This window comes from Pygoscelis adeliae, unplaced genomic scaffold (genome assembly GCF_000699105.1).
Source record: "Pygoscelis adeliae isolate BGI_AS28 unplaced genomic scaffold, ASM69910v1 Scaffold304, whole genome shotgun sequence".
Classification (NCBI taxonomy): domain Eukaryota; kingdom Metazoa; phylum Chordata; class Aves; order Sphenisciformes; family Spheniscidae; genus Pygoscelis; species Pygoscelis adeliae.
This window is the reverse complement of record NW_008824558.1, coordinates 1,185,845-1,203,205: the sequence shown is the minus strand read 5'-3', so window position 1 is coordinate 1,203,205 and position 17,361 is coordinate 1,185,845. Positions and strand designations below refer to the sequence as shown.

The 17,361-nt window shown below is 36.8% G+C and overlaps 2 protein-coding genes across 2 annotated transcripts in view; one reads left to right on the top strand and one right to left on the bottom strand.

The window, feature by feature from the left end:
- TIMP4 (TIMP metallopeptidase inhibitor 4) overlaps positions 1-13,405 on the bottom strand; it is a 28,501-nt gene extending 15,096 nt beyond the window's left edge. Inside the window, exon 1 of the mRNA XM_009321995.1 lies at positions 13,098-13,405. Coding sequence (XP_009320270.1) covers positions 13,098-13,227 — 130 coding nt within the window. The 5' untranslated portion in view covers positions 13,228-13,405. The remainder of the gene's footprint in view (positions 1-13,097) is intronic.
- SYN2 (synapsin II) overlaps positions 1-17,361 on the top strand; it is a 122,296-nt gene that overhangs the window by 45,238 nt on the left and 59,697 nt on the right.

Here is a 17,361-nt window from a genome sequence, read left to right as displayed (position 1 = left end):
TCTTTTTTCTCAAAAGAGATTAATGAGAGAGATCTGTTCTTCTGGATTTTGCCTCACTGCAAACACTTGTGAGATCCAACACTATTTTGTATATCCAAAGGAAGTAAATACCGCTACTACAGAAATTTCAGTAATTCTTATTCAGCTGCCTCTGTTCCTGCACTTTAGCAGTTCTGTTGTGTAGGCTACTGAAAACATGGTTGGAATATGACAGTGGGTGTAGTGCATCTCGGGTTTATATGCTCACTGAAACCATTCTTCAAAAGAACATCCAGGAGAAGAGAATCCCAGTTGTTTGTTTGAAGCTGTAAAGGTCAAGTTTCTAGGTCCAGCTATCTAAAATAATTGCATAGTAAACCAGGAAACAACTAAAATGAATCTGGGCTTTGCAGGCCATATAGGATTATGCGAAATGGCTTTTTGTGCTCCTGTGATTATATGCTTGTATTACTTCCAGGCGTATACTTTTTCCTCCATTGTGAGATCTCCATTCTTCGTTCTTAATAGTGGAGAGGGGAAGGCCTTCTTATGAAACGTTTGTAAAACTACGTATATGCTCCTTTGTGTTTATGCTCTTTTTGTAACCCTCACTGTGAAATGGGGGTTATCAAAATAGGTTACTTAAACTTAATGGGTGTATCAAAATAGAAATTCATAGTAAATCCTCAGTTTACCTGGTGGTAATTCTTACCAGTGATAATACAACTTTATACCATCTGATGAAGATATGCCTGGCTGTTTTTAAGAACATAGACTCCTCATTTAAATTGACTATAAAAGGCTTTCTTAATTTTATAGGCCTTTATTTATTTTGTGGTATCATAAGGGAAACTTCCAGAATTGATGCATTAACTAATCAATGACATAATACTGATGACTTTCATCTGAATATTGGGATAAACTACTTTGAAATAACTAGAGACTGCAGTACAGTGATGGTAGTGCCACAGGGTTCATTACAGCCAGAACAAAACTAAACCAAGAGCTGTCTGTTAACAAACATCTGCAACCGAAGGATAGGTGATTATCTTCAGAGTGTTTACCTACAGGATTAAGAAAGAAAGGGTTTTACTAACACCCTGTCACTCTTTCTCTATTAGTGATCAGCACAGTCCAGGACCACCCCTTCCTTGTAGTATACAAGTGCTAAAATACTTGGTATTCTGTAAGAGAAGAATAGGGGCAAATCTGGTAATGAGACTTTCAGCAGTGCCCATCTTCAGTTTTGCGGGTGAGTTAATTCAGCGGATTCAGTATGAGACTGGAGAGGAGAGGAAGCTTGAAATCACAGAAGGGACTGTAGGTGGAATTTCTATGTTCAGAGTGGTCTGCCCAGCATATGCAGTTGCAGGTCAGATTTCCTTCCAGTTTAAGTCAGGCATCTATCTGTGACTGGCCAAGAATTTAAATGTGAACAACCAGAAAGCAAACTAACTAAAAGTTTGCGAGCAGAACTGGCCTCATCTACTGTATTCACCTAAAGGCAAGTTATGGTAAAATAATGCTAGGAGTCCGAAAGTCCGAAGATAGGGTATAGACACACTATTTCATTTACTTTCTTTGTGTCTAGATGCCATAGATACTATACCCAGTATATTATGGTCGATCTTGCAAACTCTTGGTCTCTTGAAGAAGAATACTGGCAAGTAATGCTATCAAAGCTGCCAGAGGAACCCAAGCACAGTTTTGAATACTTCGGTTCCATGAGTACAGAGATAGGACCAAAACCAAAAAATACTATTCTTTAGATTAGAAACTAGGCATTTGATATGCTTAACTTTTCTTGCAGAGAGGGAAAAGAGTCAGCAGGCAAGGAGAATAATCTTAACCTCAAAAGGGAAGAGGAATCTGCACGGAGTTTGTCACAACAGACAAAACTTAATGAACCCACTTTAAAGCAATACTGCACAGGATGGAAAAGATAGAATAGATAGCTTGGCTAGAATTCTAAATAAAATAGTGTGTATTGGCCGCTGATTTATATTGCTTACAAAACCTCTAAAATGAGAGGTTGTAAACGTCTTACTCTGTACTTTAGAGCAACTGTCCCATCTCTACGGTATTACCGCTTTCCCTATGCAACTCTGCTATATTTTTAACTAAATATGTTGAATTGTTCAGTTATATCACAGACCGACTTGCCACATTTGCTTATTGTAAAGCTTTGAGTTTCGCCAATGAAGGAAAGCAAATTAACTTGCTTAAATATTCATGTGATATGTATTCATATATCTGTATATGGAAAAGATAATTTCTCAAAATACGTATGAAAGGAAGAAAGAAGTATTAGTAATACAAAAGGAGCTTTGTAACTTTGGCCTAAACTCAGAGGTATCACTAATGCTGCCAAAAGAAGGCAGTTTGTCCAAAAGAAGGCAAAAGTTATTGATTGTTTGACATTAAAATAATGTTTTAAAATAAGTAATTATATACCTAACATGTAGCTTTACATACACTCTGATATTTTTAAAGCAGATTATTTTAGAGACTTAGAAATAATTTTTAGGAGAATGAAGATTTTTATTTTCTTACATTTGCATTTCAGAATTTGATTTGCATGTGTTAGCTTCCAAAAGAATTAGCAGTAATACCGTCTCAGTTATTTGAAATCTCTGAAAAAGAGGTGTGAAATACAGTAGATGTCTGTACTGTATATAGGTACTTGAGCATTCCCATGCTCAAGTTATTCACTTAGTAAGAGAATATGTGTATCCATTGATACGGTAAGTAGGTGTGGAAATCTTTGCGTGTGTTATATATGTCGCTTGGAGCAGGGATCATGTCTGCTGCATTTTAATGAAACAAAGGAATGAGTAATACTATCAAGTGCCAGTACCATGAGAACAATGTTGTGGCTTAATAAGTTGCCCTTAACCTGAAATGTTTAAGGCCTTCTCAAAGCATGTCCCTTAACAGCAAATAGTCTGGTTTCTCTGTTCATGCTGAAGGATTTGCCAACTATAGTCTCATAAAAATGCCATTATTTTTTATCCTGTTCCCATTTATAATTTTCTTCATTCTTCTCTGCTCTGAGTCCAAAAAAGGGCTCTGCTAGTGCTATAACTCCGTTTCACATATTTTGAGTTGAGATGATCTGTACTGCATGCAAAAAGGTGTGTACTCTATGTTCTCAAAAACTGCTCTACTTTTTACTGCTTCAGTTATTTGGTTTTCAACTTGGAGGCATGTAAATCCTTATCTTTATTTATGATAAGTAACCTGAGTTAAACTCATAGGCAACTTGCACTTTTGGAAATTGAGTCAAAGTTATTTGTGATCTTTCAGGATCTGGTTGTTACGAATTTACTGGAACGCTGAAAGGGCTTCATCTTCTGTTCATTATTGTACTAATTTTTAACTTCTTTAAAGAAGAATTTGGCATCCATGTGGTTTAGGTTCCGTCCTTTTAATGCAAAGTATGTCTGTTTCATTCTGTTCTTCTATTTTTTTAATAGGTATATATTTTTATGGTTTACAATGGCCATAATTCTTCCTACGTCAAGCACTTCCAGTCAGCTAGAGACCACTTCTGCCATGGTTGTCCAAATGCTTTATCATCAATTGGCTTTGTTATGGGTTTTTTTTAATCAAAATTTGCTGGCTACCATCATCACCTCTGAAAAATAGTTTCATAGTATTGATGTATTTTTTTCTTTTTTTACAGAAGACTCTAGATCTTGCAGGGGGCAGGGAGAGAGATTGGAAGTTGAGTCTAGGTACTGAATGAAAACGGATGTATTTTGTCAAAATGGTTCACGTACTGTTTGTGAGAGATCAAAGGTGACTCCTAGATTGATGATAATACCAGTCTGGTGATGAGACAGATAGAACAATACACTGCTTTGAGACTAAATCTGGCAAGTCTTTCCGATGTCTGGTGTTGTCACAGCCATACAGTGCAGGTGTTTTCACGCAGTTTTTGCTTTTGATGCTTACAACGTAAAGGAGGCTGAAACCATTCTTTTGCAGTGGTGATTTCTGAATCATTATGCAAGCTTTTAATTGTTCCAGACGTCAACAGAGAGAGAGAGATGATTACTTCAGAATATCTGCTCAGATGCTAGATCATCCTTATTCTTTTGGGAGTGGAAAACTATCATTAAACCCCTATACTTTCTTTCCTCTCTTAAGAACCAAGCAAGATGCTATTGAATGATCTTTAAACAGCTGAAAAAGAAGAAATGTTTAGCAAACAGCTCATCTATCAATTTATCTTTCAACAAGACAGATCAGAAAACAGCAGTTTCATTTCCAAACTGTAACCCAACTCAGATGTTTGAAGCTGTTGTACTCGTTCAATTCTAGATATAAACAGAATGCAGCAGCAACAAAACTGGCCCAATACTGTGTGAATCTGAAAAAAAATCTTTTCCTCTGTGTTTGCAGGATTTTGTGACTGTAAGTCTACATTGTTACTATTCACTCTTCCTCCACAACTCCTAGACCCAAAGTCAAGGAATCTTTAGTTCAAATGATGTTTATGCTAATTAGGATGTAAAGACAATTTTATTTCTCCTGCTTTGTATTTTAGTTTTCTGATATTCCATCAATAAATGCTTATGGCCATCTGGAAAATAACTGAATCAGCGGCACAGTAATTAACTGAACCACACTTTCTGAAATCACAAGAAAGAAAAATAGTGGAACTTAGTGGACTATTTAGACACAAGTGTTTTGGATCTGTAACCACAGAGCTTGTTGAAGAACATACCTGCAATGACAGCAGGCTTTTTTCCTTTATTCTATGGAAAGCAACTTATGGAAGAGCATTGCCTAGTCTTGGTGCTGCTTCCAGTTGCATGAGAAGGTAAGCATGGTGAGATAACAATCGTATCTGTAACTGAAAAATCAAATCCTTATAGTAAAGTTTTATCACTTGGGCTAAAAGAACTCCACGGAAATTTTTGAAGGGGAAGATTAATTTAAAGTAAGCATTAGGCCAGACCTAAATTCTACTAACCCAACGCTAAATAGAAAACAAGGAGAAAAAGAAGGAGACAGACCTACGTATTGCGCATTGAAGGGAAAGGTCACAAATAGATTTGAAAAGGTTTAATATGTTTATCAGTATGGGTCCCTCTACGCAATTAATATAGCCACTGTGCAAATGTTTTAGTTACACAAGACAGCAATGAAACACCTTTCTTTTCTAGGTGATAAATTAGGATATTTCATTGTTCACTGCTATTCATGGCATTTTTATTCCGAAAAAATTACTGTATTCCAAAAACTCACCGTCTTGAAAAACCCATGAATACTTCTGAAGTCGATAAAGCAGATACTAAGGATTATTCCGTCACCATTTCATATGGATATTAATTTGCACTGTATTATTTTTCAACATATATCCTTTGCAGAATTTGGTTACTCTTTTGTGTTTTATTAACAGAAAACTGTGCTAGTCTGCATCCAAAATGCATTTCCATTTGAGGCTTTCAAAATGTAGGAGGCTTATATTTAAGCTCATTAGGACTCTCAGGTAGGTCAGGATTTTGTGAATCTCTGTGTGTTTTTGGCTCGGGATGGAAAAATTCCTTGTGTTGAAGGCAAGAGTTGATCGGGTTTGGCTCCCTTCTTAAACCAGAAGATTATGCGGTTTTATTTTTTTTTAATTAGAAGAATACATTCAATTTATGAGAGTGAGGTTTTAAAATCTAGTTTTCATAAACTTTCAAATAGGTGAGTGTATTTTTAACAGATGTGTGGTATTCTTTTAACTTAAATATTACCTAAAAAATAGCATGATTTCCTAATGTTGTTCAAGGTCAGTTTTATTTTTCTGCACTGTTTTTACAGCTGCTACTCATGTTACCAGAAATATTTCTCTCTACTTCACAAGCCTCAAATACCACATCATTTGACTAGTAATCAACATCTGCCTAATTTCAGCTGAAGAATAACACTCTCTTTATACTCTAAAGTCTGTAGAACAACATACATAATGTTATTGTAGATTTCCATTCATAACGGCGTGCCCCTTCGTCTGTGCGGAAGAAACCCCATGTTATTGAGATACTTTTTAATGAGAAAGTTAGGGATTAAAGTTGGTAGATTAATAGGATTAAGAGTTTGGCAGTCTTTCATGTTCTGTGTTTTATATTACTTAATCTTTGTTTCTAAGCCTGTATTTTGTTTTCCACACAGTGTGTGTAGAATGTTGTTTTTGAAATCATGGCGTTTTAGTTTCTTAGCATTATAATGCATGCTTTTAAATAAAAGTAACACGGTTCTTGAATTTTCTCATCCTGCATCTATAACATACTCAGCAATGAGTCGGTGTTACTGAGTTACTTCTAAGTCAGGCAACTAGCATAATTCTTCTGAGATTTCATTTTACTACACAATAGTAGCTCTGGTTTTTTGACTAAAGCTAAATTATTTTACAGTTGTCAACTACATTCTAATTGACAAGAGTGTTGTGCTCAGTGGATTTGGCTCCTTAAAATGCTGTCCCGTTGTTCAGTTTCATGATGCCACCTCATTTTACAGCTACAACTTTTAAGCAGTTGGGAACACTGCCATGAAAAAGTTCAACGAGCAAAGGAAAGGAGAGTGACTGCATTTTTCCAGACCGAGCCCCATTTTCATGCTTAAATGGCAGGGTTCTGAAGAGCAGTAATTTAGAGAAGATTGGAAATTATTTCTTAGAGTTGCATGATACTGGCAATGCAATTCAAGTCTTGAATTCAGAACTGAAAAGTTAGTTAGGAAACTAACTAGACATGGAACTTTGAAGTAAGTTCTCAAAGTGTTTGCCTCTATCTTAAAACCTCAAGTAGATATAGGGTTATTTGTAGATCTTATTCAGGTAATACTTCCTACTCCCAAACAGGAAATTCGGTCTTTATCCTAGGAAGCTGTTTCACTATCATTTTGTTAAATGTTAGCTGCAAATGGAAGGACTCAAATTGCTGTACCCGTAGCAGCACTCCAACAATTCGTTGAACACGAATATTGAAGTGCTTTATTGAACATAAATACGTGTAGTTGTAAGTAGTCACTAACAGCACCGCATCTCTGCAGGCAGTGCAGTCATTTTTTGTATTTTTGAAAGGATTTAGAAGTTTCAGGCTACGATGCCAAGAAATTTATATGTACTCCAACTATAACTTACTTGTAATACACAGGCATTTGTACCAGTGATGGGCCTTTGCAGGGTTGCAGATATTTTTTCTTTAAGAGCTTCACTCTAAGTGCATCAGTAGCCACTTTAAGTAACTTTCTAGGATTCCTGTTGTCTAGGGTTTTTAAAATTTTATTTGAAAATGCTACTAATGTGTGTGAAAGTATGCATAACAGACAAGTAAGAAAAATCACTGTGTAATTCTGTTGTACTTACGGAAGTAAAGAAATCTGTCCCCCTTTGTATAACTGACTTTGGTAGGACATTGTACAGCCAAAATAGGTGAAAGGTGGTTTTGGTATTTCTGTCATTTATGGGTCTGTTGAAATGTGAGTTAAGGGTAAAATGTCTATTTCTCAATAATTTTTGTTAAGGAACTTAGTATCAGTCATATAACAAAAAGTGGCTGTTGGGAAGGGTATGACTGTTAATGATTCCTACATGCCAACATGTTTTCCGAACACCTGGGGGACTCTGTTGAGCGTAGGACTGGAATTCAGCTTTTCTCAGCCACTTGCTGAGGACATGAGGGTAAGAGAATTATCTCATTTTCAGCACCTCTGCATTAAACCTACCAAATATGAATAACAGTACTTTTGAGATTAGTATGATTTCTAGCTGGTTTTAAGACGATTCATTGGGTAATATAATTAGGGTTCTGAAAATATTATTCTGGCAGTATGCTCTTTCAATGGCACTAATACGGTCTCGCAACTTCTTTTTCATAATAATTCTTGCAAGAAACATGCTCAGGTGCTGTGCTTTTCCTGTTGTTTGAGAGAGAACTAGAACAGCAAAAGTCCAGTACGTTATTTCTATAATTGAATTCACAATTCTTGGAATAGAAACTCTGCTTTCATTTCTGTGTGGGACCCCTGAGAAATGGTTGCTGCATAATCCTTTCCAGTCACTCAGAAGTTACTCTAGAAATATACCTATGCATTATTGTCACTGATTTCCACTCTAGAGGAAGGACATTGCTATGAAGCAGTAAGATCTGCCTCCATTTGGCAGGACAATAATATAAACGCAGATCGTATGCCAAGTACTATAATCTTTCCCTGCTATGGAGGAGAAGTCTAAAAGACTGTAGGCAACTCCAAGATGTAAGCTGTGTGTCCCCATGTCTGTCAGTGAGGTGTTCAAAAGCATGGCCTGTGACCCAGGATCCTGCCAGGGTCTGCCAACAGCCTTCTACAGTGAGGCCGTCTTGCCCATTCCCTCAAGCAGTGACTTCTAGTGTCGGGATTTTTTTATGGGACTCTGTTGAAACCCTCACGGAAGACTGAGGTCTGTTGCATCCCTGTCTTTGGTCTTTTGTTACGTGATATGGTTATTACTGTTTGTATGAACACTATACTCCCAAACACATGAAGATTAATTACATAGCTGCTTAATTTTGTGTCAAAACCCTCACTGAAGGTGCTCGTCAACCTAAACATGCAGGTAATCAGTACCTGCATAATCACACTGCTCACAGCAAGTAGACTCTGTGAGATTAGGAATATGGTGAGTGTGTGTAATATAATATAGTAAGAATAAAATATGAAGTCTACTTTAATTGCACTGTTCACCTTTTCTCCCCTAACTTGGAAGAAGTACTCTCTACATTTCTAATACATTTTCCAATGCTGATTTTTCCCTTCAGGCAAAGTTTCTTCCCACTCTAATAATGTACAAATTAATCCATTCCAGTACAAAACTAGATATTATATTGCAGAGAGGCAAAATCATGGGACACTGAGCCATGAAAGTTTTAATATGAAATTCAATAATAAAGAAATAGGATATTGTCATTTTATCCCAGAGGGGCTGACTTTGAAAACTTAATTCTGGTGTATTTAAATAAAATTTTTACTGTTATTTTTAAATGTGACTAGAATTTAATATATCATCTGGCACATCTTTACAATGCCTGATCTCAGTGATCTTATGAGATTTTAACAGGCTGAAAATGCTGCCAAGCTCCAGCTGTAAAGCTTCCATCATACTTCAAAATGTGCCACTCTCTTCCAAAGCTATAGAACTATTCTCTGAAGCTATATTATACTTTTATTTGTACTCAAGATCTGTTAGTCATTTCTGTTGGAGTGTGGTGCCCAGTGTTTATTAAAAATATAATTTTTGATATACGTTTAAGAAAAAAACGGTAAGTTTAAATCAGAAAGAATACATCTAACTTTAAAGGTAGGGTACTGGAGTTACATAGCTAAGAAATGCAAAGTATTTACATATTTGTCCCACTGTCTAAAAATAACCTTGCTTATGCCTAAGGGGGGAAAAAAGAGCACGAAAAAAGAGCACGAAGTGACAGACTTTAGAAAGGAATCAGTCCTCTCCATGTATACCATTTCTCTCTACAGATTGTCTAATTTGATGTGAACATTGGTTTAGAATTGAGTCCAGGAAGACCGAAGTCAGTGGCAAAAGGGAAATCTGTTATCTTGACACTATCTGATAAACTCAGTTGTGTCCACGGTTCCCTCCAAAAAAAGCCCTTATCAGAGGAATTTTCTTGTATTGGCTTGAAACTACAGTGCCTCGCTACTGAATTTGAAATGTTAAACAGCACACCCTCATCACATTTCATTTCTGTAAGGAGAAAGCCTCCTGGATTCTTCTGGGGGTGGGGGGTCAGCACTGATAATTAGCAGTGCAGTGCATGAAACTGCTATTTAATAAACCTCCCATCTCCATTTCCAGTGAAAGTCCTCTTGAGAAGTGTAGGTCTTCGTTGGGGTTTGAGGGCATTCAGCACATTTTAGGAGGACCTGAGCACCATTTAGAAGAACACAAAAGGAATGTATCTCCCTTTTTTTGGTAAAAGGTGTGTATCTTCATGGCTCTAGGCAGTTCCTACAAAATGAAGATTTACCTCTCTTTGAAGTGAAATTTAATACTGAGCAGTTCATGAAAACTGCTCAGATTTGTACAAAATCACACCCTCTTAAGGCTAAGCGGGGAGATTGACAAACCCAAGGTCAGATAAATGGCAGGACTGGCATGGCACTCATGATTTACTACCATCACTACTGTTCTTCCTGCGGTGTACAACCATGTAACACCTGCAGGGCTCTTCACTTGTTCGTTATTTTAGTTTTAGCTAGCACCTTGCAGGACCAGAAGCTCTCTCTTACTCTAGGTCTGTTGGAAAGGCTGTTACTTCCATCAAGTTACTCAGGTTGTGTGGTAGCTGTGGGTATTTAGAAAGAGAGTAAAGCCACAGAAGCCTCCTGGCAGTAAAAGACAAAGTGTCACAGCGCTAATCGTGTGAACAAAAGTAAAAGTGAAAAGAGCTTGTCCCAGACTTAATTTCTCTGCTTGTTTTTTTTTCTTTGGTATCTCATATAAATGCTAAGGTTTTTGAGTGGCTTCACACATTCAGTTAGTGGCTCAGGTAATGTCTATTGATTGAACCCCCTCCACCTCCATTTTCACTCCACCCAAATCACAAGTGATCCTAAAGGAAATTAAAAATGTTACAGACATATAGTGAAACTGAGAAATAATGCAGTAACTGAAGTACATATAGTGGCTGGTAGCTCTACAAGCGAGACTGAGACTTTGTCTCGGTTTTTACTTTACTGTGGAGTTTAGAGGCATGGCATGGCTTCTTTTTCTAATAAGATGTGCTAGGGTTTTATTCTGCAAGGAAATACTTGAATGTGTTTGTGGGGACAGAGATGGATGAACTTAAAAATAACTGAAAAAATTGAATAGTCTTAGCAAATAGCTGGATTAGCATTCTACTCCCATAGATTTTGGTAGCTGAAGAGCTGTCCCTTTCTTTGTTTATCAATATTTTGGAAGTATGAAAATGTTGAAATTGAAGTGCAGACCTTCAATTTAATCTTTCATTTTCTTAAATCTTAAAAATCTTTTAAGTATGGTGATATTAACAGGAGAAGTTTGAGATGTGCTACTGCACGGGATACTGAATAGCATGGCCTGGGTTTCACAATCCCTCTTCAGAACCAGGTGGCCCTAAGGACACAGGTGTGGCTTCAAACCCGCTTTCCCTAAAACGAAGCAGAGCTGCGGAGGCACAGCCCTCATTCCCAGGGGGATGGTGCAGCGTCTGGGGCTCCAGCCTCGTGCTGCCCCCTTCCCCAGGGCAGCTCCAGCCCACAGACTTCTCACCTGGACGTGGGGTGAAAAAACAAAGACTTCTGGCATCAGGGATGGAGTTTGCCAAACTGGTTGGTGGAGTTTTCTTTTACACAGGGCAGAAAACTCCACTGGTCTTCTCCAGCTCCTTTAAAGTAATTTTGCTCTGCTTATGCAAGATATTGTGGTCAAAGCAAATCGAATAACTCATCCGTAAATGCTTAGAGCGGGTTTTATGTGTACATATATGCAAATTCATATTAAAAAAGTATATGCATATTTATATGAATGAATATCTACACCTCTATCATTTTATAATACATAGAAATGCTATTTTAAAATGATAAATGTTAAACAAAGGGATCCTTGATATAAACATTCCTTAGCCAAAAGGTACAGTTTACTTAAATAGGAATATTTATGTAAGTGAGAGCTTGAGCGCCAAGTCCAAATATAAAGTGGTTTTATTTTACAATCTTCAGTATTTAAATATAAATAAAAAGTAGCATATAGCTGCCATTTGTGAAATGTATCTAAGAATGGAATAAATCTTAATAAGTATCATAAGAATGGCCAGAATGGCTTCTCTAAGGAAGATGGCTCATAATAAGTATTTTGAGTTTTCTCTATACTGTGAAATTGTTTATTTAGGAAAATCTGTATATTAAGTGTGTTGAAAAACTGTCACTTATGTATAGGAATGCAGCAGACTAATACAGTTAAATGTATACATATATAGTTAAGCTCCTGGTAGCACAACTTCTATTTTCTTTCCCACCTTAAACAACCCCAAGTTTGTCATGCCTGGTGTAGGTAACTTAATGACAAAGATTGCTTAACGCGAGCAGATTAAAAAACAATTTAACTGATGGCCACAAACAGAGCTTAGAGTTTGTCATGGCTACAAAGATTTTCTGTCAGGGTATAAAAGCAATTAATCAGTATGCAGAAGGTATTGCCTGCCCCATAGAGATGCTAATTTTGTGACACTTTGGAAACTCATGTTCTACATTTACTGTTCACACTAGATGGAAGCTAACCAGCCTTAGCTTGAGCTAATGAAATCAAAAGACTGCAAAATGTCACATTTTCTTATCCCCATGCAGTCTAATTTTGAGATCTTTAGTTTCTTTCCATAAGTTGTTTGACAGCCACAGTGCTGATTGAATATCATGAAACACAATTGTTCTGAAGACTGGAAAGTTATATTTATACAGAACTGCTGTAGCCAGTTTATCTGTGGAAAATAAAGGGCCTATCAGTTTCCTGCTCAAGTATTTTTGGAAAATGACAAGAAACCCCAACAACCAATTAGAGAAATTGTAGTATAGCAGAACAAAGATCAAGTGTTTCAACATGTTATCACTGGGGACTTTTATTTTGGGGGGGTTTTTCTTCTTTTTTTCCCCCAAAGTGCTATTAAAAAAAAAAAAATCTATATGCGTAGTTTACACATAGCAGACATATTTAGATAGAATATTCTATTACGGATACTGTTAAAAGTAGCCATTTGAAAGTTCAGGTATACTTCCCTGCATACTCTAAGTTATGACCTAATATAGAAGCCGTTCCTATTTAAAAAAGAAAAAAAAAGCCACTAAATAATGCAGCAATTTCAACAATTTGTAACCACAAAATGTTCTGGAAAAACAAGAAAAGCAGAACAGCTACTACGATTTTTTTTTTCCATAGCCCTCTCTTTAAAAAGGGATCTCTGCAGTCATTTTGTTTTAAAATCCTTGGAGAGACTGAGCCACCTGGTTAAACATATTCTTCTGCAGCTGTACAAAAAAAATCACAGCAGTTAGAGTAGCTCCATTTGATTTCCTACCGTCCGAGTTAAAAGCGCGTAGCTGTTCTGACTCACCTAAAGCCGAGTCGCAGATGAGCTGCTGCGGATGAGCAGGGGCACAGCTGCACGCCTCCACCAGCTCCTGAATTCTGTGGGTCAGAAGTAGAAGCACTGAAAACAACAAGGTACTAAGTACAGGATTCATGTTGCCTTAAGCACAGCTAATCGGTCAGCCAAGAGAAAATGCTTTCTTACTGTTGGTTTTATATCTAAACTTCCTAATAGCTATCTGATTTCTTCCGCGTGCAGTTCAATTTCAACGGACTTGGGTGGTTTAGGAAAGCCCTCTAATGCTCGCTCTGAGTATACGCTTATGTTAACTGACTTCTAATTTCCCTGACATAGGACCCTCTTATTTATGGCCCTGACACTAACTCCTAACTCCGCCTTCCTTTAAGGAAAAAGCACATCATTGGTGAAAGTTATTGTACCAGAAGAGAGGTTACCTTAGTAAGCATTGCAGGGTTGCTGTTATGAGTCAGTAGAACTATCAACACTCAAAAGCCTTTACAAAAACATCTTTTACAAGCATCTGAAGCTGATTTTATGATCTTTAGCAGAGGAAAGATTTTATCTTTTTCTAGTAAATTTCCTTCCAGTCTGAATTTAAAAACTAGTTCTGCTACCTTCTCTCTTTTGGTCAAGTAAACAAAGCTGTCCTTTTTTAAGCTCTGTTTTCATTTGCAGTCCCTGATCTTCCCCTGCGCTTCTGTGCATTTTCTTGAAATGACGTCCCTGTTTGCAGGCTGGACAGAACTTCATTCATGAAAAGGCAATGTTTCAATGCTCTACTTGTGAGCCTTGAACAATTGGTAGTTACAAGGAATAATGAATTAAAAATAAAAGCTGCAATAAAAGGCATTTTTTTATTATTTCATCACAGATTTAATTTAAAATAACAAGGAAAAATATACCAGTGGTGTATGTTGGAGGCACGGCTCTTTCTCTGCATTCCTTATTAACGTAAGCCTTAATCGACACAGATCTGTATCTGTATTTTCTGGCTCATGTTGTACATGGAACACAGACACAAATACAAGAGTTCGGAAATCGTTTTCAACTTCAGACCTTGTGTTGCTGTAGCAATCTGGATATGTGTAACATGTATACATCCTCTTTTTATAAAGAAGTTGTTTCATGAGGGAGCAACATAAGGTTTGATTAGAGAGTAATACAATACATAGATTGACATGCAGGACAGAACTGCTTAAAGGATTGCATATTTTGTCACTTCACAAATCACGCTTAGGAACTGAAAATTCATTAACATATTTTGAACCATTTCAATCCAGACTCATGAAAATGTATTTTCTTGAGGTTTAGGTATACACAAAGTAGCTTGTTATCTTTATACAGATGTGTACATGTTTCACAGCACCAGATTTATTTTATTTTTGAACAGTAAGAGGTCAGTTTTACAACTATTAGTGCTGAGATTCTCCCCCCCCCCCCAAAAAAAAAAAACAACCCAACCCTCCATCTGTTAAAAAAACCCAAACACAAATACTCAGAATTATTAGAATTGGGTCTCATTTTCAGATTTTAGATCTACTTCAAAACTGAGCCAGTAATGTTGTACACTATGTCCTGATTTAGTTCAAGCAGCCATACTTCGATTTTTGTTTTTTCAGCCTGAAGTTTTGGCTTCAAATCATAAGGTTGGATCCAAGTCCAGGACTAACGCCTGAAAATAATTTAGACCTGTTAACATCTCCATTCCTACCTGGAGGAAGCTTACTTCTTTCAGGAAGCTTTTCATGCGAATGAAAAGATAAAAAAGATGTGAGGCTAAAACCTTACACAGGAAGTTCAAGCTACAAGAAGGCCGCAAAAAAAACCCCGAGCAGGTATTTTAATGGCCTCTGTGGTCACTAGTTCTAGGACTATTGATTTCCAAGTCTCACTTAGGGCAGTAGGATTGGAAAGTGATGAAGGAATTAATTGAGAGCCATCGATTGGTTTCCAGATGACATCACATGGCTGCTGCTATAGATGATCTAAACAGACCAATTGGATTACTGTTTTAGTAAAATTCAAATAATAAAGAAATATCTAAACAGCCCAATTGGATTACTGTTTCAGTAAAATTCAACTAATAAAGAAATATTCAAAAAATAAAGAAATGTCTTCTCTAACATCGGGCGTGCAGGTCTACCTATTCGATGGTTAACTAAGGCACATTGTGCCTAAGATTGTGCAGAATAGCACGTCAAACTGCTATGCTCTGCATGTCTTAAAGACCTTTATATCTAGTACAATCAAACTAATTGTACAATCAAACTAAAAATATTATGCTTATAGCAAAATTGAAAAATAATCTTGTGAAAAGTTAAAAATTAATTCACAACTATCTTGTAGACATAGTTGAGAAATACATTCAACTGAATGCGTAGAAGCGTAAACATGCTAAAACTAAATCTCCTATGGTAATTGTACAAATGCCATAAAACCACATTTTAATTACGATCTTACATAGTATTGCCTGCAGCTACCCTTGAAATAATTTTTAAGAGTCTTTCCAAGCCATCTGTACATAGGTGGAATATTTAAAGCACTTAGAGAAGCAAATGGCCGTAAGAGAGGTTCTTACTCAAGTAATATATCCCCCGTAGGTCTCTCTAGACCCAGTCAGCATTGGAAGGGATAGGCTTGGAACATGCTATAGGCAACAAGATCTTTCAGCAGCAATGTGGATTTTAGTGAAATTTGTGGCTAGAGGGTTTCTCAACCCTAACGTGAAACGACTGGTCACAACAGCAGGAAAAGCAGAGATGTACAGTCAGTCCTAGGGTACACGGACTTATTCAAAGCCGGGACTTGAAACTGGCTGTTCTGCTTCCCACGGAAGTCTTAACTAATGAGCAGTTCTTTGGTAGGTGTATCTCTCATTTCTTCATGACAACATTGATACATACAACCTTATCACTACAATGTAAAAGGCCAACAATTTTTGAAACCTCAGCAGAACTCCTATTTTCTTTGTTCTGAAACAGTAAGTTTTGTCAAATTACTATCAGTTTAGACAAAGACATATTTACATCATAGCATTTGAAAGGGACTTTAATAAGTCAGGAAATCTCTGTACTCGGAGATTTGCTCTCACAAATGCAAGAAAATGCATTTTTAGTCCGTTTATCAGAGGAGACAAATACTACCTCTAGCTTCTACTGATATCAGTGCAGTGATTGAGTACCTGTTACCTCTGAGCAGTATCAGCAAGCATTAGGTCTTAGCTTGAAGCTGCATTGTCCTTTTTTTATATTGTATATTGTTAGTATTTTTCATTATATTAGGAAACTTACTTTTAGAGAGTTTAAAAGAAACCCTAAGCTCAGGGCCCATTCTGTATTACAGTTAGATCTTGACCTTGTAAAATAGAAAGATTATTCCCAAAAGACATAGAAATATTCCTTGACTAACTTTCAAGCAAAATAATTTTGTATCTTAAATAATAGCAGAGAAGTTACAGCCAACATTTTATAAACATAAGCAGACTGAAGCAAAAGAAACACTTGGTCTTTTTACTATTTGTATAAACGGACTAACAGTACAGGGCTTCTTTCACTACGCCGTACGTTATGATGTCAGTTTTCCTTTAGTTTGATAAGTAAACCATGATATCATAGCAAATTATGTCATAATACTAGTCAAGCTAGTGCCCACTCCTTGGTTATATTCTGATACAGCTAACACTTGCTAATAAGAAACAGAAAAGTTCAAGGGATATAGTCACTGATTCCTTCAATTCATTACTGACACAGTAGAAAAAACACTTGGCACTTTCTGATTTCTGTCTAAGTAAGTCTAGTGCAGAACAACTAATTTCTGTTTTCTAGTAAAATGCAAGAAAATAAAGAGGATTGGGGATAATCCACTGTATTTGTTGATGTGTGCAATATAGAAACAAGGCAGGAAACCTGACTACAGTCAAATTTATGATCAGCTTCATCTCTTCTCAATGGGAATTCTAATTTTGCACAGGACTTCTAATTCTGAAGGGGCTTTTTGTACTGTGGGTTGTCATGATCCTTGTTAATTTTTACTATGAAGCATTAGCATCTATCAACAGCATTCTGGTCGTTAATTACCATCATTGTTTGTTTCTCTTCTAACCGCCCCCAAAGACCCGTATTAAAAACACTACATCTCCTTCTGTTGGATGCCATACATGCAGCGTCCCACGGAGTGAACTAGTGCTTCCCCTGAACTGCAGAGCAAACTCACGCTGACTTTATGGTATTTTCATCTCTTCCCCGGGAGTTACTGGGGGCAAAAGGTG